General features: G+C 42.6%; 1 protein-coding gene across 1 annotated transcript in view; it reads right to left on the reverse strand.

Annotated features, from left to right (window-relative positions):
• Positions 1-27444, reverse strand: part of LOC125898521 (polypeptide N-acetylgalactosaminyltransferase 10-like) — a 126326-nt gene that overhangs the window by 69491 nt on the left and 29391 nt on the right. The window contains exons 2-4 of the mRNA XM_049592349.1: positions 15755-15857; positions 13480-13618; positions 2394-2560 (exon numbers count right to left, since the gene is read on the reverse strand). Coding sequence (XP_049448306.1) covers positions 2394-2560; positions 13480-13618; positions 15755-15857 — 409 coding nt within the window. The remainder of the gene's footprint in view (positions 1-2393; positions 2561-13479; positions 13619-15754; positions 15858-27444) is intronic.

Here is a 27444-nt window from a genome sequence, read left to right on the forward strand (position 1 = left end):
CAGTTGTGATTTAGCAAGTCATTGCTTTGCTTCAAGTAGCTGCTGAGGCACCAAATGTGGGTGTTTTGTAGCGAGCGTCAGGCCTCATTTACACCGCCAGCGATGCGCTCACATTAGCGCTCGCGAAGCGGTCCACAAGTGTAGCGGCAGCACACGTGTATTCACACCAAAACCGAATAGACACGTCACGCAGGAGCCGCTGCTGTCCCGTCAAAATACAAACCACACCCGAACAGTTGGTGACGGTAGTGCACCGTGACTGCAAATCTCCAATAAACCCCAAAGAAGAAGAATTGAGTTTGGACCCAAAGCCCAGGGTGGAGAGGTTTGCGCACCAGTGATTATTCCAACACTTGGAGAATTAATATTTAGCATCACAAATGGGCAAGTCTTTGTCTGCTTTGTATTACTAGCCTTAGCACAAACAGCCCATTCATCTCGGTGTCTACGGTGGCCGAGAGAATTCACAACACACACAAACACAAGTTTTTTGTTGAATACAGCAACCATGCGCTCGCATTTCGCGCAAAACAACAGTGTCTCTTCTATTTTCAAGTTTGCTCGTGAAAGCAGTGCTACTCGAGCAGCGCATAGAATGGATGCAGTGTGAATGCTCTAACCTGTTAACATGCTCGATGAAATGCAAACGTGAGTAAACAGCGACCGTTCGCAAGTGCATCACTTGTGGTGTAAATGAGACCTCACTGTTTTTCAAGTGGCTTTTCAGGCACCAAACATGTGTGTTTTGTAACAACCTGTCGCTGCTTTTTTAGCGGGGATAGCACCACATAAAGTGGTTGTATTTTACCAAGACATCCCTGCATTTCCTTTGGAATTGAACCCCGAAAGCTGAGCATTTTAAGCCAAAACATGATCTTTTCCTAACCAGAACAAAGTGATTTTTGTCCCTAGACCCAACCACATGGTAACCACAGTGTTGCTGAAACATCTATTCTGGCGATTATTTAGTTGCCTTTCCCTCCAATCTATATTCCACTTTAGCCAGCACCATTTACACAGTGTTGCTCATTGATAAACCAAAATAGCAGGTGTGTTTGAGGATGCCCAGACAATCAGCACACCCCCTGTGCCCTTCTGAGGCTGTAACATCGAGCTAAAAACTCACACACAAACATGCAACAACTGACATATACACACACTTGAACAGAAATTTACCTCTTAATGTCCAATTAAAATAATTCTTCATATCCTTCATTTTTCTCTCTCTCTCTCCCTTCATATATCTTTAGTGCAATATTTAATATCTAAGGAAATGGAAAAGTGAACAGGAAATTATGCGTCACACGGTGGCTATGAACCAGGCTTAATGATGAATATCTTGCTCCCTCCTCCGCTCACACCCCGGCGATAATATTGCACTTGTCCCCCGATTTATTATGCAAGGGTTCAAAGCTGTACATTAACTCCAGAGTTCAAACTGATTAAGTTGCCTGTGTGAGAATACAAATCCACACCAGGAAGTGGATTTTTTCTCTCGCTAACCTCGCTAACACTGGCAGGGTCGCACAATGCCCTCATCATCACCATCTGTTCAGAGGTCGCTGCAGTCTTTAGCTCCAAACACAATCACTCATGCAGCCTGTGAGGAAGCCAGAGGCTTTGCATTGAAAACTAATCCGCAGTCTCGGGACAAAAATTGGTTAACATCTTAAAAAAGATTAAAAAGAAAAGAAGATTAACACAAATATAATTATATTTTTTTGACAAGTTCCAGCAGCAGTGTGAGGATGTGATGCTGTCGGCCATGTTTATGTACCAGCGGTCAGTAATGAACCTCACATCATCACATCAGAAGTTAGCAGCAGTGACTCGCCAATATCCAGTAATTAAAAACAGCAAAGTTTTCCCTGGCAACCCAGTAGAACCAAAGTTTAAACATGTACACACACACAAATACAGAAACACACACACTCAAGAGTAGAGCGGTGAGCTCAGCTCAGCAATGCTAGCTGCTCTCTGATCCTTTTAATAAATGACCGAATGGGCCAGTGAGGTACATTCCTGAAACACTGACTCACAAGGGGGGGTGTGTGTGTGTGTGTGTGTGTGTGTTTTCTCCCTCTGCCTGCTTATGATGTACAAAAGCAAGAGCATCTTGAGATCACATCTGGGCCTCTGCAGAAGCTTGCTAATGCTCTGGTTTCTGAACAGCTCATTATTTGTGCAACGGTCACCAACACACTTGCAAACAAATAAATGGGGGATACATGAAAGAAAGAAAGAAAGAAAGAAAGAAAGAAAGAGACATAGGCAGAAAATACCACAGTCCACTAAAACTCTCAGTTATTACAAGCAAGCCTGCAGCTGGGTTCTTGTATCTGTGTCAATGTGTGTGCGTTTCCTAATCCGAGATGAGTGAGCGTCCTCTGTACCTTTGTCGCTGAAGTCGTCGACCAGGATGACCTCTGCTATGAGCTGTGGAGGAGAGCGGTTGAGCACGCTGTGGACCGTCCTCAGCAGCGATGACCAGCCCTCGTTATGGAACGGGATGATGATGCTGGTGTTGGGCAGCTTCTCTGAATACAGCTTCTGTTTGCAGCTACACATGAAAGAAAATGACAAATTCAGAGTGAGACGTAGACCTGAGTGGGTCATCCCTATGAAATAATAACCATATTTTGTAGCCACACTTGTGACATAGTGGTTGGTCCAACATTTTGGTTCTGAGTGAAATATAAATAGCTATAGGGTTTGTTTCTGCACAAAATAGTGCCTTTGCCATAATTCAATAATGACTTTTCATGTAGTGCCACCAACAGGTCATAATTTCTGCTTATTTCTTGTCAGGGCAGCTTTCACATGACCCAAACACCATCATGCCTCAGCTGTATGTACTGATGCTAACATAACATGATAAGTATGTGCATAGGCTTGGATGGTAAACATTGCATGCTTAAGCTTAACATGCCTAGAGCTAGAGTGCAGGACTTTTATACATAATTGAATACACGACATAACATCCAAGCCCTTGCCAGATGAGTTCACACCATGCCGATTAAGCCAAACGCCATGAGGAAAAGGTCTCTGTATGTCTCAGTAACTTTCTCATGCAGGCACACACAAAGTGATGTGTTTTACATCCACAAGCCAGAGTGAAGGGGGCAGAGAATAATTTACTGGTGTTTTCTTCTGATGCTATGTGTGTCAACAGTTCAAGATAAAGATGTAGGGGAAAGAAAGGGGGAGAGACCATAGCATCAGAGCAGCAGCTAGGAGTATGGTGGAGGCTACGAAGGAAAGTCCTAAGAAGCCTCCCAGAAAAGTTTCTGGAGTTGATGCTCCAGAAAAACAAGAAGAAACTCAAATAAAAAATACTTGAATAGAGTGCTCCTGAGGGCTGGACAGATGCGGAGTGCTCACCTGCAGGCATACGTCATAAGCACTTAAGCACTTGTATAGCGCCGTTCTAGTCATCCGACCACTCAAAGTGCTTTTTACATAAGAAGTCACATTCACCCTTTGACACACACATTCATACACTGGTGGCCAAGGCTACCATTCAAGGTGCCACCTGCTACTCAGTTTTTAACACACTGGCACACACATGGAACAGCAATCGGGAGCAATTTGGGGCTCAGTATCTTGCTCAAGGATACTTCGATGTTCAGACTGGAGGACCCGGGGATTGAAATGCCAATTGGTGGACAACCCGCTCTACCACTGAGCCACAGCCATTTGTTAGTCTTTGCCAGAGGGGGAAAAATTGTAAAATTGTTTGCATGGGCAACTCCTGATACAAATAACAGATTTTTATTTATCCTGTATAAAAAAAAAAATTCCGGGTTTACACGATCAGTTGTGAAAACGATATCCCTGTTCACACGAAAACTCAAAAACGGCAGCTTTTTGCTGCCATTAGCATGCCAGGCCAATAGTTAGCGATACGCCATATGTCAAACACCATAGAAGATCGTTCTGTGCATGCACAGTGATTTGTTTTCCTCTTGGTGCTAGTGATAAAAACAATGTGAAACTACATATTATGTAGCATAGTTAGCTGCTATGCACTTACTTATATTGGGCACAGCAGACTTCTTTGTGCGCCGATGTAGCGGTGATGTTGATGCAGCAGTGCAAAATTCATTTATAAGCTCGTAAGAAGTCCCAAAAGTGCTAACAAAACGTAAACAACCCGGCATATATCTGCCATTGTTGTTGTGGTTCCTGGGCGCCTAATGGGCATGTGCGAACTGTGTTGCGACGTCATCATTTTCCAAAATCTCCGTCTATCACATCGAAATGGATATTTTTAAAAACTTTCACTTTGGAAGCTGTTTTTGAAAATCTCTGTTTTCATTGAGGAAAACACCGGTTACGTGTAAATGATAGGTGCAAACGCAAAGATAAATACAAATTTTCAGAAATATACGGAACCGTATAAACAGGCCCTTATCTCTAAACAGTTTAACTTGACGATTTACATTTTAATTTTCTCAAAATCCATTTACAAAAGTCAGCTCATTCCAGTTTCTGGATCCTCTCTATTTATGCCATTTCAGTTCTGCAGTCCATACAACAGCTTTTATTAAACATTTTTTTTTGCAATTAAAAGTAAATTTAGGCGTATTTTAATGTAATGATAGCGACTTGAAAAAAAAGAGCTAATGATAAAGGTAGCTACAGTCAGTCACATGACCTGTTGGCCATAACATCTCTACCTAGTTTTATGAAATTATTTAGTGTGTTTCATTCAAATTTCCAAATGCTAATTGACAGCAGGACAGGAAATCTTCTAGAGCCAGTGACGCTGCCCTTTTCTTCACTGCACTGCAGTGCTCTCAAACCAGCCCAACCTGAACAATGTGTTGCTCTTTTAATAAGATGTAATGAAGCATACCACCTGCCGGCTTGCCCTTCCATCCCTTTCTCTTTCCTCTCTCTCTCTTTCTGAGAAGTCGAGGGGGAATCTGTGGAGACAGTAATTATCTCGGAGTCTCTCAGGCCTGTCTGGCTGCCTGAAACTCCCTCGCTCTCTCTGTCTCTCTATCATGTCATTCATTTGGTGAGTGAGAGTGAAATGAATGAATGAATGCTGCTGGGAGGTCTGGGTCACCCCCTGAGGACTGATGTGGCACCTGGTTGTCAGACACCTGTCACTCTGCTGTCACTCTGACTAATCAAACAGACACACCTGCTCCCCTCCACCATCCACCATTCAGTGCACCACCCCTATCCCTGTCTGTCCTGTGTGAGGCGTGTGGAACCTTGGCGGTCCAGAGCAGCCCTGACAAGTAATTTCTGTGGTCCTGTTGAGAGGATTTCAGTGTTGGACACAACAGCCCTTCGTCTGTCGGGTCAGACTTTGACCCGCTTTCGTTGGTCTGTGCATGATGAGCCAAGGTCTGGATTTCAATTGAAACCCATCGCATGACAGCTCAAACACAAGACCCTGCTTATTATGGACTATCATTAAAGAAAATAGCATTGGTTGCATAAGACACATCTAACAGTTACACAACAAAATTACAACACAGAGACTGTAATTGTGTCTTCTGGCTGCTTATAATGACGGCAATAGAAGCTGTACATTTTTTAAGGATTCAAATACAGATATTTTTCCTTTTTACATTATTTAGTAATGTTAGATATTTTCACTTTCAGCTTATTCAAAACACTTTGTTGTTGCAACCACATATGTAATGCCACAACAAAGTGCAATGAGTCATCTAAAATAGAACAGAAATTGATCTATTTATTGTGTATATTTCATTTTATACACGTCCCTAGCTTCATGAAACAGTCGCAGTTCCACTCCAGAACTACCTGGTTGGGTTTAGGTGAGAAAACTATATGATTAGGTTTAGAAAATAAACGTTTGGTCCGGACTTTAGGACTTTTCCGTTTGATCCTGACCAAATTTACAGGTGTGAAAGTTCCCCCAGACCATGGTCCAGAACAAAGACCCGAAATTTGGTCCGACCAAAATAGGTGGTCTTGGTCCGGCCCAAACGAAATCACGGTTCGGACTTTTGCAGTGTGAAAGCTTTTTTTTCGATAGTTCAGACTTTAAAACCTTTAACAGGAAGTTTCGGTGGTTAGCCTACACACGAAGAAGAAACACACAGGAGGAAAAAAACACACACGAAGAAGAAACACACACGAGGAAGAAACTGTGTGTGTCTGTGACTACCTGTACGGACTGAAGGCTGCTGGAAACTGTTGGGAAACCGTCCGACTTCACTGCAGCTTTCTGTCACCGCCCCCCCGCTGTGGCCGCCTGCTCTCGTCTACTTTACAGGTGAGGCGCAGTTCATCTCGAACGAGTCAAGTGCAGAGAGACGCAACATACGTAGTTAACGTCAATATGTCATTTGGTCCGGTCGCCTTAATGCAGTGTGAAACCAAACCAACCGGACCAAATGTAGATCCCCATTAGCTGATGTCATGACATCAGCTATTCTTCCTGCATACATTCAAATGAGCAAACGACACTCCCTTCTTTGGTTGGTGTGAAAGTCCCTAAGCTTTTGTCACTAACCATATGACACGTCACATAAGTCACTGGCCTAGAATGCTACATATACTAGCACACTAGGCTACGTACATTAAAAGAAGCCAATGTTGACTTTTCAACACAAACACTGGTCTCCTGGGTGAAAGTCCTGTGTTTGTTTGACCCATCCAACTTCCCTCTCGCCCACACTGTAGGTCGTTCTTCAAGATTTGTAGATCCAGTGAGGGTGCCGCCTTACAATAAACACAAGTATGGGCCTAAGAAAGCTGCTTGCACAGTCAAATGAAGTGGTCATTTTTTGCAAGAGCAGGCTCTACATTCTCACATTTGTGCTCCTCTGGATTCTCTGTTAACTAGGGCTGCATAGTATATCTTTTTCTTTATCAATATTGCAATGTCAACATATCACAAAAGAATATGATATTACACGCAGGGATTTTTTGAGTCAGTTGAAAGAGAGTACCAGTAGAAAACTGCACTTTAAAATATGACTATCATTCTTTTTAATCAGTGCCTTTTGTGTTTGGCTTAATGCTCAGTTTGTCCAAATGTTGGAAATAATTTCTTCTCAGTATTTCTTAATACAACATGCAATTTGTTACATTTTAGCAGTTTACCCAAAGCAGCAGAAATATTGCATATTCTCCTCATATCGTGCATCCCTACTTGAAGCGCTGTGCTGTGGAAGAGGAACAATAAATATACAAATAACTTTCATTCAGAATCTTAAAAAGAAAACGCTGCTGTCCAAAAGGCATGGAAATCATAAATCCCACGCTGGCTCCAAAGCTGCCTTACTGCTCCACCTCAGAGCTCACAAAAAATCAGACTGTTCCCCTGACAGCTATGGGAACGTACAAATTATTTTCTGTCATGTATTAATTTTAAAGAATGTGCAATGTTGGTGGAAGGTGGCTAGAATATTGTGGGATGGAAAATGCTTCATAATGGCACAGGATGCAGGAGATTTACAAATGTGGAGGAAAAAAATGTGAGAGAACATGAAGTGTTGTCCCGAAGAGACCTTGAGAGAGAAAACATTTTAAACTGCTTTCCACATGAAAGTGACGGCGGGGTCAAAAGAAGGCTCTTGTCAGGTAGAGTGAAAGCGCTGAAGGCTGATCTGTGACGAATCGGGTCAGCAGGTCCGAAGCTGTTTAGCAGACGGTATTTATAGTGTTGCTGGTGTGTTTATTTTCAGTATTTTGTTGTTTAATGAGTCAGAGGAGAGCTGGAAGAAACCCAGCAGTCTGTGCTGTAGCCACAGGTCCATATGGCTCATCATATCTCTACCGCCTGTTTTTTTAAGATACAAAACACAAGATTTTCCTAAAAACAATGTAGAGACTCATACAGAGGTAATCCCTCTCAGTCATCACTTATGACCCACTAGTAGTGTGCGGCAGTGTATTATTTTTAAACAGAAACTCTGGCCACTGCCTGTATTTACTTATTTTTCCTCCTATTTCCTGTGTTGGGGATGCTTATGGGCACGTACCCCCACTGAACTCAGGTGAGGTTGCAGTTTTATAAAAAGGTACAAAGCAGGTGCCAGGCCATAAGCAGCAGGCATCCGAGAGACACAGCACCAAGAAAAAGAAAAAAAAAGCAAATATGGCGAGGTGAAAACGCAAACACTTTCGTTGGTGCAACTACAAACCGTAATGCGGGGTTCACACTACTCGACATTTTTGTCTATTCCGACAGTCACTATGTCGGATTAGGCGATTATGGAGTCATAAAATCGTGCCATGGCCGACAGACCAACTTAGCCAACAGACATGACAGACTTCACGATGGTCCACGACCAATCATCCCTGGTCATCTTTCACGACATGTGTGGTGTCATTATAATAAATATTATTGCAGTCACTGTGGCTGTTCATGTGCCAACCAAATGTTATTTTAGTAATGTAAAAAAGCGCCAGCAGGTGGCAGGAGCTACATTTGAAGCACGGCATAAAACTATGCAAGTCACTGAATCTTCCACAACAAGTTTCTGCAAATGTTTCACAATAAAAGCCTTTTTAGAAAATAAGGAACACTCTCAACTGAAGTTATGGGAGGCTTTTAATTTTACACAGACACAGGAAGTGTTGAGTTTGAAATGAGGGCATGATGCATTAACTTTATCAAGGCAAGCGGGAGCGGATAAAAAGTAAAAATATAAAAATACAGAAGGAATAATAAATAACGACCCGTTTATAATGTATTAGGCTGGTACCCTCTGCAGTTGTGGTGAGTAAAATCCCCGCCACTTCTTTTTAAATGTTATTCCTTTATCCTCAATTAAAAAGAAAACACATTCATTGCTAGCTTGATGCTAATGGCAGCACTTACCGGGTTGCTAAAGTGCCTCTGCTGCTTCACGCCATCATTTTCCCTTTTCACTCTGTGTGGTAACATCCCTTGAGAAAATATCAAATAGCCTGGGGTGTTGTTGACCTACAGTTGTCTACAGCAGCAGATCGCTCTGTGTTTCTTTTGGTCAAAGTGACGGCTTCGACGGGAAAACTCGTGAACGACAAAAAGAAAAGCAAACATGCTAGACTTTCTGTTGGGAAGTCGTACGGCGTGCCAGACGTGGCGTTGGTTGTCGTCTACTATGACACACTACATGAGATAAAACAATGGATTATCACGTACAGCACTCATTGTCATCACGATCCGAGCAGATACCGTACGACGTTGTGTCAGGCTAATATGATGTAGTGTGAACCTGGCATAACTGACAATCATGCATGGTAGACCTTTAAAGCAACAGTACGTAACTATATATTTTTTAGCAAATACGACAAAACTTTATTTTCAAATAACTGTCACTATATGCTGACTGTTGTATGAGGCAGAAGATCTGAAAAAATCATACTCCTCTGCCTCCTCATGGTGCTCATAATGGCATTAGCAAGAATCACAAAAGCAACAGGTCAGAGCCAAGAAGTCTCTAACACAGCTGTCAATCATGTCAGTCACTGCTCGAGCACAATTAACCCAAAAACAAAGCATCGCCCACCAGCTGGAGCAAACCTTTTCATTTTACAGCTTAACATTATACTAAAATACATCTCTGAAAAAATATGAGAAAATATATAGGCAATGCAGTGACAGAATCTTGATGCATATTTGATCAGCGCTGCCTAGTTTGACAGTGTGACCGCAGCTCCAAGCTGTGATTGACATGATTGACAGCGGCTCTCCCTGACAATAGCCTGTGATTGGCCAAGTCTCCTGTCAGCCTAGATTTTCTAAAGCCTGAAAACAGAGCCGAGTAGAGGTGCAGACATCTAGTGTTCTTTGAGACCACCTGAATAACTATGTGCTCAAAGTTTTCAATGGGTGTTTTTGTCCAGTGACACCAAAATTAAGCTGCCTGCCCCAGCTTGAACACTTAATGTTGAGCTTAATGGACACCACCTCCATGCCTCAAGTCTATGATTAAAGGAGAATTTAAGCTGCATTTTAACGCACTAACATTTAGGATAATAGCACTCTTAGGCGTTGACATGCTAAAGTTTACCATGGCACCACCCTAAAGCAGGGTAGTCCAGTCACATCCGCAAGCTGTTCTTAGGGGACCCTAAAGTGTTTCCAGGCTAGATAGGATATATAATCCCTACAGAGCTCTGGGTCTGCTCTGGGGTCTCTTCCCATTTAGACATTCCCTCAACAAGGAGGCATCCAGGGGGCAGCTTCATCAGATGCCTGAACAACCTCAACTGACTCCTCCAAATGAGAAGGAGCAGTCCCTAAGGCAGAGGCCAGCCACTTCTATCTGCTATCTAACAGCTCCGTTTCTAACCTAAGCTCAAGACCACAGGTGAAGGTTGAAACTTAAATCGACTGGTAAATAGAGAGCTGAGCCTCGGGGCAAAGTACAGTCCAGTACAACGCATGCATTAATCTAAAGGAGAGGCAAAGGCTGACAGGAATTCGGTCAGTTTTCAAGGTTTGCTTTCACATCCAATTCAAGTGCTCGACAAGTGGATATTCTAACCTGTTAGCGACACTGGATAAAAGTCAGTAAATCACCAAAATCAGCAGGACCAGTCTTCTGGGGAACAACCTTCAATCTAATGTGGTCAGAGCATAATATAAAAACAAATACTGTTTAGGTATTTATGAAGTTTGCTCTGAATGACTGTGATACCCAGGGAGTGAATCCTGATGTTTCTGATCACCTCCTCACCTTCCCTCTGGTGCTGCCATCAAATCAACATTCCCATCTCTACTTGAGAAACATCAAACTTTAATGGGTAGTTCGCTGTGAAATTTACTTGCACAATTAACTGGAGTACAATGAGCATTGCGGCAACTGTGGTTCACCATGACCACTGTGGTAAAACTAGACTTTCTGCTCCTTCAGTTCTCCTTACTCTCCTTCCTCCTGAGGAACTGCTCCTTGAAAAAGAACCCCAGTCCCCCTGCAGTCAGAATAAAGGCCGCTCCTGTGCTGCACAGCACACATCTATCAGTTCTTCACACCTCGTGCACAGAGGGGGACATCAATGACACTGATAATTGCTGTCAAGAACACGGTTTATAAGCACATAGGTGTTGTGTGGTGTGTAATCGGCTTCTGTCAGTGTAAGGCTACATGTCTCCTGTGAATAGACTGGGCAGGCTGTTAATTGGAACAATTGTTCCAAACAGTGGATGTTGTAATGAGTTGGGAGAGATCCAGCATGGAAAATTAAAGGTGTAAACAATGCAATAAGTCTGGTTTGGTGTTGGGGTAGAATTGTCCTATTGACCACTGTCATCCCATCACAACTGGTGCAGGAGGGGGGATGGGCGCTCAGTGCAGCTACTCAATGTATCCTCATACAATGGTTCTTATGGTTGAGGAAAATAATCATGGTTGGGTGTCACAATTAGACATGATGTTATGTACAGTCCAAGAAGCAACCTCTGAGGCTGAAAAATGAAGCCAATTCAGAAATGCCAAACACTGCAGTTCCTTGATTGGCCACTTGAGGCTGGCTCCAAAACAAAGTCAATGCCCATAGATCTCGTAAGTTGTGTGTTTCTGTTTCCGGTACATGGGAACTTAAAAATCGATTTCTCATAATGTATTTCAATGGCTAGATGAAAATTTTTTTCTGGTCCCGTTTGAATTGTGCCATGAATTTCACATATGTTGTTTGTGAATTTTTAATATATTTTTTCGTGCAAAGAAGGCTACAATTTAGCGGGAAGAAGTTTGATACTGTTAGGTTTTGTGTGAGAGCGCTTTGTGGACTACAGCTCTTCGCTGCTCTTGACGCGTATGATATACGTCACCACTCGCACTCGGAACATGGCTGTGTCTCTGGTACACCTCACCGCCTTCTTCTAAGGAGAGGATAAAAGCCTTAAGCCTGGCGAAAACCACTACAAGTCTGGACATGTGGAAAGTTTCAGCTACGTCAGCATCTTGATCTGATGGCTCCGTAGATCGTAGCAGAAGACGCAGCAGCAGCACTGTGAGTTGAGAAGTGGAGGGAAAGTGTGATGACGTGACGTCACATTGGCGACAAGTAGTCTCTCATTACATTGTTTCCACAGCCTTTAACTGAAGAATCATACAATAAACTGTCAAACTCTTAACATGAAAAAATATTATTTAGACCCACACAAAGCATGTGTGTAATCCAAGGCATTTAATGACTGGGACCAGAAAATAATAATTTTCTCTCCATTGACTCCCATTCATATTTTCCGAGCCTAGAGGTTCGATGGGGGTCTACCGGAAGGGGCGTGACTTACGAGCTCTATAGACCCCAATGTTAAAATGTCCAACTTTACAGCAGAAATAAACGTGACAACCATACAAAGTCGCATTTTTGGATAACCCACCTGTTTATATTTTATTAAGGCTTAAAGTTGAATATATTGAAGGGTGGGGAGCTTGCGTGACAGGCTGTTTGTTCTCAAGTCTAACAGCAGTCAGATCCATATTATGTTGAAGTTTACAGTTCAAAAGAAAATTCTAAAAGAACTTGTTTTGGCAATTCGACCAAAAGAATTCCTTCAGCCTAAGAGTTGGCCTGGTCAGGCTGCAACATAATAAAATACATTAATACAAGCAGCTGTGCCAACATTTCTGACTCATACTCGGAAATAAACAGCCTCTCCTCAAATCATCAGAAAGCTCAGAATTCTATCATCTATTTGACTTTCTGTCACCTTCCCTTAAAAAAAACAGATTTCCCAGGTCTGCCTTGCATTCAAGCTGGCCTCTCGTCCAATAGTCAACCTTATTTTTGGGGAACAACAACCATCTGTCATGAGGGGCCGGGAGTCTGCAGGTTTTCAATCCAACCAAAGGCTGCACCAGGTGATTCATTTTTACTTTCCGGTTGATGGAGTGCCAATCTGTGAAATAACCTGCTGCAGTCTTTGGCTGGAATGAAAACCTGCAGACTCTTGGCCCTCAGTGGCCTGCTCCTTCCCCTATTCAGATGAAACTGCTCATACAAACACACAAGATTTATTTCTTTGAGGAAAAACGGCAGTTTTGCCCGAGGTTACCGCGCATTTTACTGGAAATTCTAAAAGGAAGTGCTCTTCGTCTGGTCACCATTGCACAGTCCATAAAAATGACTGATGTGGCAGACTGAAATGGGATGAAAAACACCAATGTGCTTCAGTTGGATCTGCTCTGGAAAAAAAAGTCGCTGTTATTTGTTGAGTCAGAAAATCTATTTATCTAAAATGTAATTACAAATCAATTCTAGTGATGGAGTCATGGTTTAACGTGACGCAAAACAACTTATCAAGACAGATGTTTTTGCAGAAAAACTGTGCGCACTTTATCAGTATTTATAGTTTATTACCATTTGCAGTGGTTGCATCATAAACTTTGTATAATACTGTCAGTTATAAAACACCCTCGAGTGGCTAGTATACAGCAAACTGGCCACACCTACATGTTTATCTTGGCACATCGTCCCTTGCTCTTCCTCCACTGCCTCCCTCCCTGTGTAAACACCCCTCACACACACTCACACCCACACACAGCTTACTTTGGATGGCGGATGTCCGGGACGGAGCGATTGAGGGAGATCCGGTCACTGACATAAATGTTGAAGCCGTTTTCTCTGTAGGCCTGGTCGACACGGTCAGCATCTGTCAGGGGGAACGCTTTCCCCTGTTCACCGTTACCTGCATCAAACACACACAGATTTCACTATCAAGACAAGTGCGAGACCTCAGTGTATCAGTTCCACCACACTGTATCTCCTCTGCAGATAAATATATACTGCAGGAGTTACTGAAAGCCTACACATCCTTTAAAAAACTAGGAAAATACTTTCATTTAGATAAGATAATGGCCATAATTAAAGTTTAAAGAATAATTTCTGGCGAAGTATTAAAAGTGGTGAGCCTCAAGGTTGGGAGCGTCCTGAAATAAAACCAGCTGAGTAGGTTTTCGCTCTTGTGAGTGAACACAGATCACAAACTGAACAAAATTCCCATCATATGCTAACTAATCATCAGTGTTGCTTTCCCATGGCTACTCTTACAAGGGAAAGAAAAGCTTAGAGACTTTTTTTTAAAGACCTTTTAGTGCCAATATGAATAGCAATTAATATTAATTTCAGCCAAATCATCACTTAAACTGTGAACCAAATCTGACTACCTCTCTCTGTAGTGTGTGGAGTTTGCTGACATCACGCCCACAAGCTATCCTGGTGTGTGGAGCATGTATGCTCAGGTGACCGCCCGGCGTGCAGCAGTGACCAACATAGACGCAGAAGAAGAGCAGGAGCACGACCATGAACAGGCTGAGTTGGTGGCAAAAAAACGCAACGTCTATTACATGGGAATACTTTGGATTCAGGTACGGCGACGTTGAACAGAAAGACATGCTGTGTAAAAGTTTAAAAGTTAAAGTCGCCACGTCCCGCGGCAACACGACCAATCTATATCAACACTTGAGACAGCACAGAGAAAAGTAGGAAGAGTGCATGCGAGAGAAAGCCAAGCCATGTAACATTAAAGACAAAGAGACAACTGAAAGCCGCCAGAGTCTCATAAAACAACATCCAAGCACAGTTACGCAAACATTTGTAAGTGTCACGGGGAAATCATGGACTCCATAATAAACTATATAATAACAAATGAAAAATTGAGCAATTTTGCTCGGGTTCGGCCCACTTGACATGCTGCTGTGTTGTGCTATGGCGTGCTGGAATTTGTCATTTACGTGACAACGCCTGAACGCAACACAGGCTCGCTCCGCTGTGCGTGCAGTGCCGTGCTGCGCTGCGCTGCTGTGTGAGCAGCGTGTATGCCTGTGCTCAGTCTGTCGATGGTCATTGACACACTGTCTGTCCATAACAATAACTACGTCAGGTCAGTGCCCCCCGATATAATGTAGGGAAACACTGAATCAAGCGAGAAGACTCATGATACCATTTATGTATTATATTGTAATCGCAATCAAAAATCGCGATATTGTCCACTCAAATCGCACATTTTTCTCAAATCGTGCAGCACTAGTCTAAAATTTAAAAAGAAATAGGATAATATAAAACAAAAGAAAAAATAATGAGTACAGAATACAACATAATGTCTTGTTGTGGGTTGAATCAGTTAGCAATGACCTAATTGAACAGATTTGTTTGCAGCCCTGGTCTGTATAAATCAAAGCTCGGACATTAAGAGCAAGAAACCCTCTGATGAAACATGATAAAATAAACACGAACTCTAATGGCTGAACTGCTTAAGAAAGTTTCATATTTTCACAGCTTTAATTTGTGCAGATTTATTAAAGGAGAATCAGGGACCTGCGGATACCCAGGGAACAAAAACACCCCTCATCATTCACAAACATGCATGTTTCATTAAGCAGAAATGATCCACTTTCCCTCCTAAAGGTAACAAGTGTGCAAAATAACTTTTCCCCTTTAACGGCTCATTTCAGAGATAAACCCATTTCAACTAATTTACACTGTTTGTATAGAAGCTGATTTCCCTGAGCAGAAAATAAAACTGAGTTGGTGATGATTGTACCAGATATAAACTGTATTTATGACAGCAGAACTGCATTCGAAGCAGAGATTTACACCGCTGCTGCAGAGCTGGAGAGCAATAAGGCCCAGAGAATGGGATGGTGTGTGAGAAGAGCAGTTAATCTGGATACAAGTGTATAAATGTGTGAATCTTTCTTCAGTATATTGGATTTTTGCACTACTGTGAAGACTGCACACATAATATACAGGTCATCTAGTTGTCTATCTACATCTCTATATGACAGAGTCGATGAGGAGGGACTCTGAGGAGGTTTGGACCTACCAGATCGAGAGGCATCTCTTTTGATTGCATCATAGTTGTGCCAGTCTTTCCTCCGCACGCCGTCGCGCCCCACCTGAGCGTCCTTCCCCACCCGGTTGACCCCCTGTGGACACACATAAGCATGCAGAAAGGTGGTCATGAATGCTGTCATACACACTGTGAAAAGAAAACCTGATTCATAAGCTGTTTTATGAGAAAATCAACTCTTAAATGTCACAAAAGGGGCTGGTAAAGTGTGATAGATTTATTATTGGTGGACATTTTCAAGTATCTGTAAGTTAATTTTCATAGTTATTATGTAGATCTAAAAGGCACCTTTTTTTCCATCATCAAGATTTCATTAGATGCCTGTCAAAGTAAGATTTCCGTAAAGATTATTCATCAACCTCAGAACTCTGTCTGAAAATGTGGTTACAGCTGCAGACTGACTGTAGAGGTGGAGTGGTGTATTTGTGCACTCATGTCCTATATTAGAAATTTGCTTAGCTACAAATTATGCTCTGAATGCAACACTATTTTTCAGCTGAATCTCAAGCACCAGATCTGTTTGGCTTCTCCACCAGCCTACAGTGTCTTTAGGAAACACTCACAAATGGTCATCAGTGATGTAAGATGTAAAAAAAAATGTGATGTTAGTGAGCTAAGATTTGCAAAGCAACCAGTGTGCACCGTTAAAACAACACACAGTGCTGCACACACAATAAGGTTTTTCCCTGGCACTCTGTCAGTATCAGTGTCAGCGAAGAGATTTCTCCAGAGCATCAGACTCTCACTATCCAACAGCGTTCTGCTGAGAGTTTATCCACGGAAAGTGTGCTCTTCTATTTCATGCTTGACGATCCTGTGAGGAGAATATCAATGCCGTGACGCACAACTCCGCGGAGGCCTTATATACACAACCACACACATACAGACAGATACGCTGCGGTTCAGCATACAAAGGCAGAGGCTGTTTCTTCTTCCACTTAGTCATTCTACACACTGAGTGACTTTCAGTGACTCGGCATCTTGAATTACAGGATCACAGAACAATGGAGAAATAATTAGCTCGATGGGAGGAGGCAATTAGTGAAACACTTTAAATACAAATGGCGCCACTGACTGCATGAAATACTGTGAATTATTAATCAGACTGCTAGCTTAGAGGAATCTGACACTGAATAAACTGTACAGTATATAAACACAGATCTGGTTTGAAGACTCGAGTTACGTGTGTGACTATCTTGTGTTTCAATCTTTTTGAGGACCAAGTGTTAGACCCTGACAGTGAGGACATTTTGGCTTTGGTTTTCAGGTTGAGGTTTGAGGTAGATTCAGGTAACTGTCAAATTAAGGTTTGCAAATGGTAGTATCCTGTTATGGGGACAAAAATATGTTCACACAGGAACATCAGCTGTGTTTCCATTAATTGTAAAGCAAATTTTTAGTGAAATGTCGCACAAAAGAAATGTAAATTACAGATTTCCATCAACTGTTTTGGAGTGTATACACTAGGCTCCTCAAGATGGGATTTTTTCCACTGTAGGGATGCACCGATCCGATATCTGGATCAAATATCGGCCCCGATATCATCAAAATTGATGGATCGGGTATTGGAAAATGCAACCAATACCTGAGGCGATACTTTACCTTTAAATCTGTTGCGACACGAGCTATGTCATACGTCATGGAGTGAAGGAGAGAATCTGCTGTGTGGAGGTACTTCACACTATTTCAACTGAACTGAACCAAACTGAAAAAGCTGGATCGGTGTATCTCTATTTCCACTGGTAAACTGAGTAGAAGAAGAAGAGGTTGTGAAATCAAAACAAAATAATTTGCATCTACAAGGGAAATATGGAGAGAGGTCTTGAGGAATTTGTTGCAATCTCGCAAGTTTTAACTGTTCTTTCATGTCAGCTAGAGCAGCACGGTGGTGAAGGGGTTAGCACTGTCCTTGTGGGGGGGACCCTTCTGTGCAGAGTCTTCATGTTCTCCCCGTGTCAGCGTGGGTTTCCTCCAGGTGCTCCAGCTTCCTCCCACAGTCCAAAGACATGCAGGTTAATTTGTGACTCTAAATTGTCCGTATGTGTGAATGTGACTGTGAATGGTTGTCTGTCTCTATGTGTCAGCCCTGTGATAGTCTGGCGACCTGTCCAGGGTGAACCCTCACCCTCGCCCAATGACAGCTGGGAATGAATGAATGTCAGCTAGTACTGGCCAGGTCTAATGCTGCCTAGAGATGAAGCCAAATGAATGCAACGATTCTTATATATGGTAAAATACCACAGCGTTACATACCGATCAGTCATGGGAGTTATAAGTTACTAATTATTTGGCGTAGGCATTTCAATATCCCATTTATTAAAACTCTTCTTTGACAAAGGCAAAAACCACCTTATGCAAGCGTAAAAAACTTTTTGGCGCATCCATCCATCCATCTTCTAACCGCTTATCCTCTTAAGGGTCGCGGGGGGGCTGAAGCCTATCCCAGCTGTCATTGGGCGAGGGGCAGGGTTCACCCTGGACAGATCACCAGACTATCACAGGGCTGACACATAGAGACAAACAACCATTCATGCTCACATTCACATCTACGGACAATTTAGAGTCACCAATTAACCTGCATGTCTTTGGACTGTGGGAGGAAGCCGGCGAGCCAGGAGAAAACCCACACTGACATGGGGACAACATGCAAACTCTGCACAGAAGGGCTCCCCCACCTGGGATTGAACCAGGAACCCTCTTGCTGTGAGGCGACAGTGCTAACAACCAACCGTGCCGCCTCGCTTTGGCACAATTGAGTGAATTTTTGCGAATTTTGCTATTTACATACTGCTTTTCTAATAGGATAAAAATGGCTATTATGGGAACTCTCATCTCTTCATACATACTATGTAACACAACTATATAGTAGTACATATAGACAGACTGCACTGGATCACATCTGAACTCCACACTCTACACCGTAACGTCTACATTACATTTTTTAAAGACTTCTCATTCTCTTGGAATGAAAGCTTTTATCACAACCCTCCATCATTCCTCCACATAATATCGGACTGCCTGGGTGAACCCGACACAGGGAAAACCTTGAACACCGTGTTTCAGCTTGTTTATTATTCCATCTCCTGACTGGCCTCTGCTTAGACACAGAGATGCTGTATAGGATCCTAATCTAAAATTCATTCAGCTCTCTCTCTCCACTCCTTCCTCTATTCTTTTTTCCCCTCTTCTGCTCACCTCTCTGCTTCACCCCCTCTCCCACTCTCCTCCCCCTCTTTCTGTCACAGGCAGATGCCCTCAGTGTGTCATACAAGGACCTGACAAGCAGCAAGAGTCCATCTGTGCAAATTTATACTAAAAAGAAGCGAGATTGTGCCGCCCCATTTCCTCCTGATTAAAATTTCAGCGCACGTCGCCATGATATTCCTCTGGGGCTTTTCTTGCTGCTCAACAAGACCTTGAAAAACAAGACAAGGAGAGAGGAAAACTTTTCTGCTAATGTGTGCACATGTTTAGTTTTGTGGAAGCAGAACGGGGGCGGGTACTGAACCTAAAGAAAGTAATTGAGACTGACAGTCGAAGAGGATGGGTATGAAAAAGACAGAATAATCTTGAGGAACAGATGGGGGATGCAATCGCTTGTATGTAATAAAAGTGGGATAAGACAAGTAAAAGGACTAAATAGCCAGTTGACTTGTACAAATTGTGGATGTTGTTGGGCTGAAAGACAATACCAAAAGCTCAAATTAAACACGGCTAACCAGTTTATGCTTCTGTTTAGATATTCATTTTGGGAGCGTCATTAGTTATGCATTCCATAATTTTGGCTTCATGATGGTGTTAAATGAAGTCAGGGGATCACCAAAGTGATTACAACTCATCCTGAGGAGGACATAAAAGTGTGTACCAGCAATCCCTCCATTACTGGCATTTCACTATTTCACTCAATCTGTGCCGAAGTGGACTGATCAACAGACACTGCCATTTGTAGAGTCTTGTAGCATTGCTAAAAACGCAGTTAATAATAACCAGACGTTCTGAAATAAAGCAGCCAATGGCAGACATTTAAGTCCATGAAGAGCTTGTTAGGGGGGCAAAAAATACAAATGAGAGCTACAACTATCTTAAGACTTTAGCCCTCGCAATTGTTTCGTCGAAAATATCCACATCAGTGCGGACACTGTCCCACAAGGGACACAGTATTAGATTTGTAGAAGCTGATGAATCTTTCCAGTAAATACTGGCTGAAAACAGGATGCTCTGTTGATCAGACAACAGATAAGAAAGCAGTCAGGGGACAAGATTCTCGGGAAGCGCAAACCTCCGTCAACACTGTCCAATGCTAAAACGCAGGGCACACGGATGCAGTGCCACACTTCTGCTGCAGCAGAGCATGTCCATTATAATCAACTGAAGCTGCTTCACTGACCACGGGAGCGGCGCTCGTCAGGACGGGCATCGCATGGCTCTTCTCTAGTTTTATCCAGCTGGTCTTTTTTTTCTCTCTCTCTAAGCACTGAGAACCACCAAAAGGCAAAAGCTACTCAGAACTGTATAAAAAACAAATACAATCGGTCCAAAAAGTATTGACATGAATACCTCATTGTGCCAGAGGTAATGTGAAGCAGTACAGCAACCTTGTGGGTGTCTTTACATTTCACGTGAAAATAAATCAGTCAAGTCAATGAATCCTAGAGTTAAAATGATCCAGTTAATTAATTCAGTACCAGTTAATATAACTTACACTTCCAAACCCTTCATAACCAACCTCTTTAACACTTGGCAAAACAAATTATGCACACAGTGAAGCTGGCAGTAATCACACAAAGACAGAGTCCGTGTAGCAGGTAAAACATCTGTTTCTGCCCCGCCTACGTGACGCATTGCTTCCATACCTGATGTATTTTGACTGTAGGACTCATGCAACAATGTGCCAGCTTGCACTTTTTGTTACATACATACACACCCCTCACGTTCAGCTATATTTCAGTTGAACTGAGAGCTTTGAACATACTGTGCATACAGATGGGAAGTATAGAGGCTGATTAGGTTGCAGTGGCTTGAAAAGTTTCCTCTGGACTTTTTGTCATTTCTATTCTATTTCTCAATAAACTGCATCATTAAATACAGAAATAAAACTAGAGACGATGATGTGCTGTAATGTTGAAAGAAAAAGGATCATTTATTTACTTTAAAAACTCCACAGGGCAACTTTAAATTTGCTTAATGACAGTGCAGGTTAGTAATGCAAGAGCTATTCACAAGACAAACCCGGCTCTATCTCAGCCAGCTCATAAGAATGCACATTCATAGCCAACTCAGACACGCCAGCCCAGATGAGGCATTGAAACTGAGCTGAAAATAAGGCGGCACCAAACATAGTCATCTGTTTCTCTGCTGTACTACACAGCCGAGTATTGCCTTCCTCTACTCTGCTAATCACCATCATCAGAAAGCTGAGGCTCCATGCAGCCACAAACTCATTCCACTCTGGGCACTTTTCCGCTCTATTAATATTCAAGACACAGCACAAACACACTGATAGGACATTGGAGGAACGACACCACGATCCACACAGGCTGTGCCGTCTCTAACCAGCGTGCTCTCATTAACTGACAGGCTCCAAAATGTCTCTGAAATGACAAGGCAAAACAGAAATCTATCTTTAAAGAGTAACAAATATTCTGCTTAAAGTAGGAAAGCAGCATGAGAAAGATCTGAGGAGAGCTGAGTGGACAGGGATGTAACTCGTGTCACCTGGCAGTGTGAAGCCTCATTAAATTTAATGTAGCCTTTTAGTGGTCTATTTAACTGATGACAAAAGGCCACATGTCAGTCAGTGTTTGCGCATGGATTCATGAAAAGACAGACTGAGAGTGTCAGTGAACAACGGAGACGGACACATGCGAGTTGCCTAATCTACCTCAAATGAGATATGTGCAGTGTCCAAACTCAAAAGCTTCCTCCTACAAAGACCACAACCTGTTAAAGTAAACCTGAACCTCATCCCCGAATCAGACCCTAACTTGGGGAGGAGTCGGGGACATGATAAGTTTAATATGGGAATATTTTGCACAGTCAGACAGTCTCTCCTGGAAGACACTGACGGATTGTTCATATGCAAAGTAACTTAAACAGTTGTGGCAAGAATGAAAAAAGGAGAGGTAGAGAGAGAGAAGGACAAGCGTTTGCTTCTTTCTCATTAATGTTAGACTGTGGGGTGAAGTGAAACAAGAAACAAGTATCTACTGTGGCTACAGTATGATGTAACTCAATATACCAGTGACCAATGATGACCTAAACACCAACACCTGGTAATTACAGCTTGGGTAAGCAGTTTACTTTTGGTGTCACTGGACAAGTATCCCATAATAAACTTCAAGCATAATTAAGTGAACTGCACCTGCTCTTCTGTTTGCAGGTCATTTTAGAGAGAGGGCATTCCTACTGGCTGTTCTACGAATGCAGATGCAGGTGCAGGTCCCTTTCGGTGCTGAGAAAGTTGCTAATTCTAACATTGGCAACAACTGCCTGTGCTGCAAAGTAACCAACGAAAAGGAAGACAGACTTTTAAAAAAGAGAATCTGAGAGAGAGTTCGACAATAAGCGAAATAACATGTGTAAGAGATGGAGTTAAGAAGTTGCTAACAGTTTAGCCTTCTGCTAACCGGCTCATAGCTGAAGCTTCAAGTTAGCTAGAGTCTGAATCACAGTGTGTTCTCTGCCTCATTCACCGCCGCTACAGATCACAACACTGGGAGGAGAGCAGGCAGCAGCTCCGGAGACAGACCCCCCGTCAGTGGCCCCAGCAACCCAAATCCAGCCAGTGCAAAACCCCAAAACCAGGGGACAGGACAGCCCTGACTCCCCACCGGATCAGCAAACTTTCTGTTGCTGCCATTACACAGATTAGACCTGGCACTTCCACTGGCTACACCAACTGGCTGTCCATCTCTGGAGCTGCTGCCTGCTCTACTCCCACTGAAGCAAATCACAGTGGCAAGGAGTGACCCAGAGGGACCTTGGGGTGATTAGCTAGCTAATTCTCATTTGTGGTCTGACAAAACACAAAGAGAAATAGCGGAAGAAAGGGGGCTGAGTGAATATGCTGCGCAAAACTAAAATAAATCAATGTATAGGAAATGCAGGGTTATTGTATGAAGCGTGTGCATATGCTCTTGGTTGTCTGGTGGAAGAGGCTTAGGACAGACCGAGGAGAGCTGCAAGAGGAGGGTGTATTTTCAAACTTTCCAGGTTTTTTATTCATTTACTTTTTGCCTTTTCCAGATTCCTGCCTACCCCAGCTTTACATGATCTTTTTTGATTTTAAGAGTGAATGAGAACAGTTTGAATGCAACAACATGCAAGTGACTGTGCACAAGGGGATTATGGCGTCGTCAAGACCTCAAAGCACATACTGATTTAGGCTTCCAAATTCACGCACAAGAAGGTGACATTTATCTGTAACCCTGCGGAGGACAGAGTGGAACAACACTGCCGACTCGTTACGACATATTCAGTTTTGAAATGTGGACAACACCTGAATTAGTACAATATGTGGGGCACTGAAATCGCAGGCAGTCATTGGTCCATCAGTTTTCCCCCTAGTGACCTCGATGGAGGGATTTGCAGATTATGAAGAGCCTCTCTGAAATGCTGGCTGCCCAACCTCATTTCCATGCTGCTGTGGTCTTCTGTTAATCTGCCCAACAGCAGATTATGTTTGCTGTTCGGTCAGATAGGGTGGGATTGGTGCTGCTGCTGTGGGTTTAGGCTCTCAGCAGCTGTTGCGGGACATTACGCAGTAATACAGCACCAACATGCCAGGAGGACGCTTCCTCCAATTGGCATGCTTGCTTTGATTCTGAGCTAAAGAGCGTCTGGTCTACTTTTATCTTTCTGCCTATTTCATTTCCTTCATGCAGTTATTCTTTCATTGCCACTCTTCGTTATATAATATTATTAAATCTGTCTGGCTAGAAAGCTGAACAAAACACTATCCTTGGCTTTGGTTTAGTTGCATTTAGGCCCACTGTGCTAAAGTTGCAATGCCACCTAAGGTAAAAATCAGGTGCAAATACTAGCTGGCTGCCAGAATGTTGTCAGAGTGGTCTTTCATTTTTAGAGGTACAGTGCCGAGGTAATGTCGCTGTCATCCATGAATGATCACCTTAAAGTTGCCGGTGAAAGGAAGGAGAAAAATAAGAGCTCTGCAGCGTAATACAATAGATTTTTTTCCCCTCTTCCTTTCGTTTACAAATTAGTTTTCTTGCCTGCTGCCTGACACTTTCAGCATTTAGGCTTGAATGAAGCCCTGAGGTGTGAAGTGGGCACCTGCATCACACAGTGGTAACTGTGGTTTCCCTCTTGCGGCTCTACTATATACACTATGTCACAAGGTTGTTCTGCTGTGGAACCACAAAACAAACCTATGATTGTTCTTAATTTCCTCAATGCTCTAATCAGTCTTCTGTGAACACTCCTTGAACTTTTGTTGGTTGCAGTTTTGCACGATACTTTTTAATTCCACAAGTTGGGCCAAGCATGCAAAACATCCTCTCATACTGTAAACAATTTCTGTTGTTTTGATTTTAGGTTTGGGTGGAGAGTAGCACTGCCTAAAAGGCCAAGTTTACAACATCCCTTCTTCACTGCATTAATGCTACACAGGCAGGACAAAGAAAAGACGAGGGAGCAGGTATGATCTTGATTTTATGGTAATAAATTAAAGAATAGGTCAAAGTTTTCAAGTTGGTCTTGTACTCATTCCTCCTGTTCATAGTGGCTATGAAGAGATCCTTTTCTGAAATTCTTCAAATGGAAAGAATGTTGGACAAAATCGACCATATTCGTTCCATGAAAAAAAGAAATGTATTTAAGCAAAATTATGTAAATTTTTACCTTAAAATAACAGTGTTAAGATCATTTTGATGGCACACTGACTTGTAACAGAGAGAGAGGTGCCTCTTTCATTCCCACTCCACATCCCAGATGCCTCTTCTTGTACTGTGTAACTTTACTGAGTGGGTAGGATATGCCAGAAGAAGTGCTAAAGCTTTATGGCTCTAGCTAGCTCGGCTGTTTGGCACTGCTTTTCATTTTGTTTTCTCAGTGCTCCAGCTGTATGTGCGTGATTCTAACATTTTATTTTGATACAATGTGTGCAGACAGTTTGAAATGAACATTTTAAGGAAAGAAGCTAACTTGGTTTTGTCAGAACGGAAATTTTTCATTCATTTTATTCAACTTTTATTTAACCAGGAAGTCCCATTGAGATTGAAAATCTTGTGCAATAGAGACCTGGCGGAGGTAGCAGCCAATCAAAGCACATTTGGAATGCAACAAATACAACTTTTAACACAAAAATCCACAATAAAACAGCAACTACTCAAACAAGGTGGCCTCTCAAGAAAAACAAGCACGTCTCTGTCACCACATTCTTTATGATGCCTTAAATTAATCAATGGAGATAAGTGTTCCTAATTTTAGATCTTTTTGGAGATTGTTCCATGTCCAAGGTGCAGAGTAGGAGAATGCAGTTTACCCCAGATCTGTTAAAACCCAGGATACATTGAAATGCAACCACCAGGAGGAGTGTAGCTGGTAACTACCAGAGCTGACACACAGACGGGTGCAGAGGTAGGCCGGAAGTTTGCCCAGTATTGCTTTATAGATAAAAATATACCAGTGCTGTTGTCTGTGAGTGGTCAATGACGTCCAACCCACCAAAGCATAAAGAATGCAGTAATGATGAGTAAGTGACTTCGCATTTGCACTTCACTTTAAGCTTCCTAACTAGAGCAGCAATATGCTACATTAAATGAAGCTTCATCATCACACACCATCAACCTTTTATATAAAACTTCCTCAGTTTCCACAGACACAGTTTCCTTGCTTCCTTCACTTACACTGGAAGCACAATGGGTAGGGATCTTTCGAACAAGAGAAAATTCTACTGCAACCTGTTACAGTGTTGATATGGGCACCTGGCTATTATTTTGATTTGAAAAACTGTGAAATGTTCATTTAGGATGAGACAGACTGGAAACAGATTATAAAGTGACAGCTCTGAGTGAGATTAAATTTTTGCACTCGACAATACAATAACACAGTAATTTTGTTGTTCTGAGGTATTTATCATTTCCAAACTGTGATTTTTGGGAATGCTACAAAAGAGATGCTCAGAGGTGCAAGGACAGACTGAAAACAGCACAAACTCTAGAAGCCTGTCTCCCAGTTAGTGATAATCTGAGAAATGTTTTCTGATTATCTGCCTGCTTTAGAACATCATCACATTGAAACGGCACAGACGTATTGATACTGGCAACAACCAGTGCTCACCAAGTCTTAATAATAAATGTTGTACATGTAATGATGTAGTCTTGGGGCTTGTGTCTGGGCCATCACAATGTACTTCCTCAGGAGGAAGGCCATTTTGGGACTCAAAAGTGGAACTGTATTCCTGGAGTCTAAAGGCAGGAAAAAGTGTGTAAAATGCATTTAGGGTTTCATGGAAAAGATTCCGTTGTGAGAAAACTGCCTGAATTTCATGCAGTGCTGCATTTCCTTACGTGGCAAACAAAAAGAAGATAAACCCTTATTCTTCTTGCTGCAAGACCTCTGGACTGCCTTGGGCGTAGTGGAAGCGCTGGTATTACCAGCAATGCAGTGTGTCTGATAAGAACAGAGTTACCCATTCATTCTCCAGGGAAGATGAATCAGACCACCTTAGGTCAAAACTTCCCTTTTGTGTTTCCTCTCCTCTTGCTGAGAGTCGATAGAAGCTCGGAGTGAGAAGAGGAAGCTTTTCTTTTCTTTTCTTTTTTTCTGCCCATCCTGTTCTGTCAGATCACAGGCCGATCCACCTCGACCCCCCCAGAGACACAATTACCTGTCGGTCCTATTCTGCCTCACCCTCTGCTCCTCCTCTTCCTCTCCTCGACAGACAAGTCAATTTGCCCTGGCTCATCACACAGAAACATAAGCTACCAATCTTCGCTTTCTAAAAATAGTACACTGAATACCACGGTACACACCAGCCTACACCTCCACCACCACACCAGTAACAGATCCAATGAGCTGTTGATCCAACTGTGAAACTAAAATGAATCACTTCTCTTGCAAAGTGGTTTGCTGGCAAATGGTCATCTTTGGTGTCATGAGTTACTGTAGCTTTGAAAATGCTACACAGCAGTGGGCATGCATCATCCCCCAAAATTTTGGCTTTTCTGCGATACCATCCCTATCCCTCCGACAAAGAAGTCCAACTGAAAGCGGGCAAAGAAAGTAATTTGTTTTCAGATGAAACCATCCTGGAGGTGTGATCATTCAGACAGTGAGAACTAGTGAAAACACAGAGGAAAACAAAATAAGCAGCAAAATGTTAGTCAAAGGGCAAAGGAAAGAAAAAGGAAAAATATATTCCAGAAAAAAAACCTTTTGACACGATTAAGAAAAACAGCCACAGGCAGCGACTGCATTGCTGAACCCATTCTGTTGTTTGGTGTTTTCTTATCCCTCGGAGAAATATTGAGTTAGAGAAAAGCCAATTGGGAGTTTTGACTGTAGATCTATTCCAAATCTCTGCCCCCCCATGGACTCCAGCGCCGCTGCTCTTTGCTGCTGAAGTTGAGGATCTCCAGGCGGATATTGAGGCACCGAGACCTCCCTGGACGAGGAGCCCGGCAGAGCTGCCACACAGCGTC

This window comes from Epinephelus fuscoguttatus, linkage group LG12 (genome assembly GCF_011397635.1).
Source record: "Epinephelus fuscoguttatus linkage group LG12, E.fuscoguttatus.final_Chr_v1".
Classification (NCBI taxonomy): domain Eukaryota; kingdom Metazoa; phylum Chordata; class Actinopteri; order Perciformes; family Serranidae; genus Epinephelus; species Epinephelus fuscoguttatus.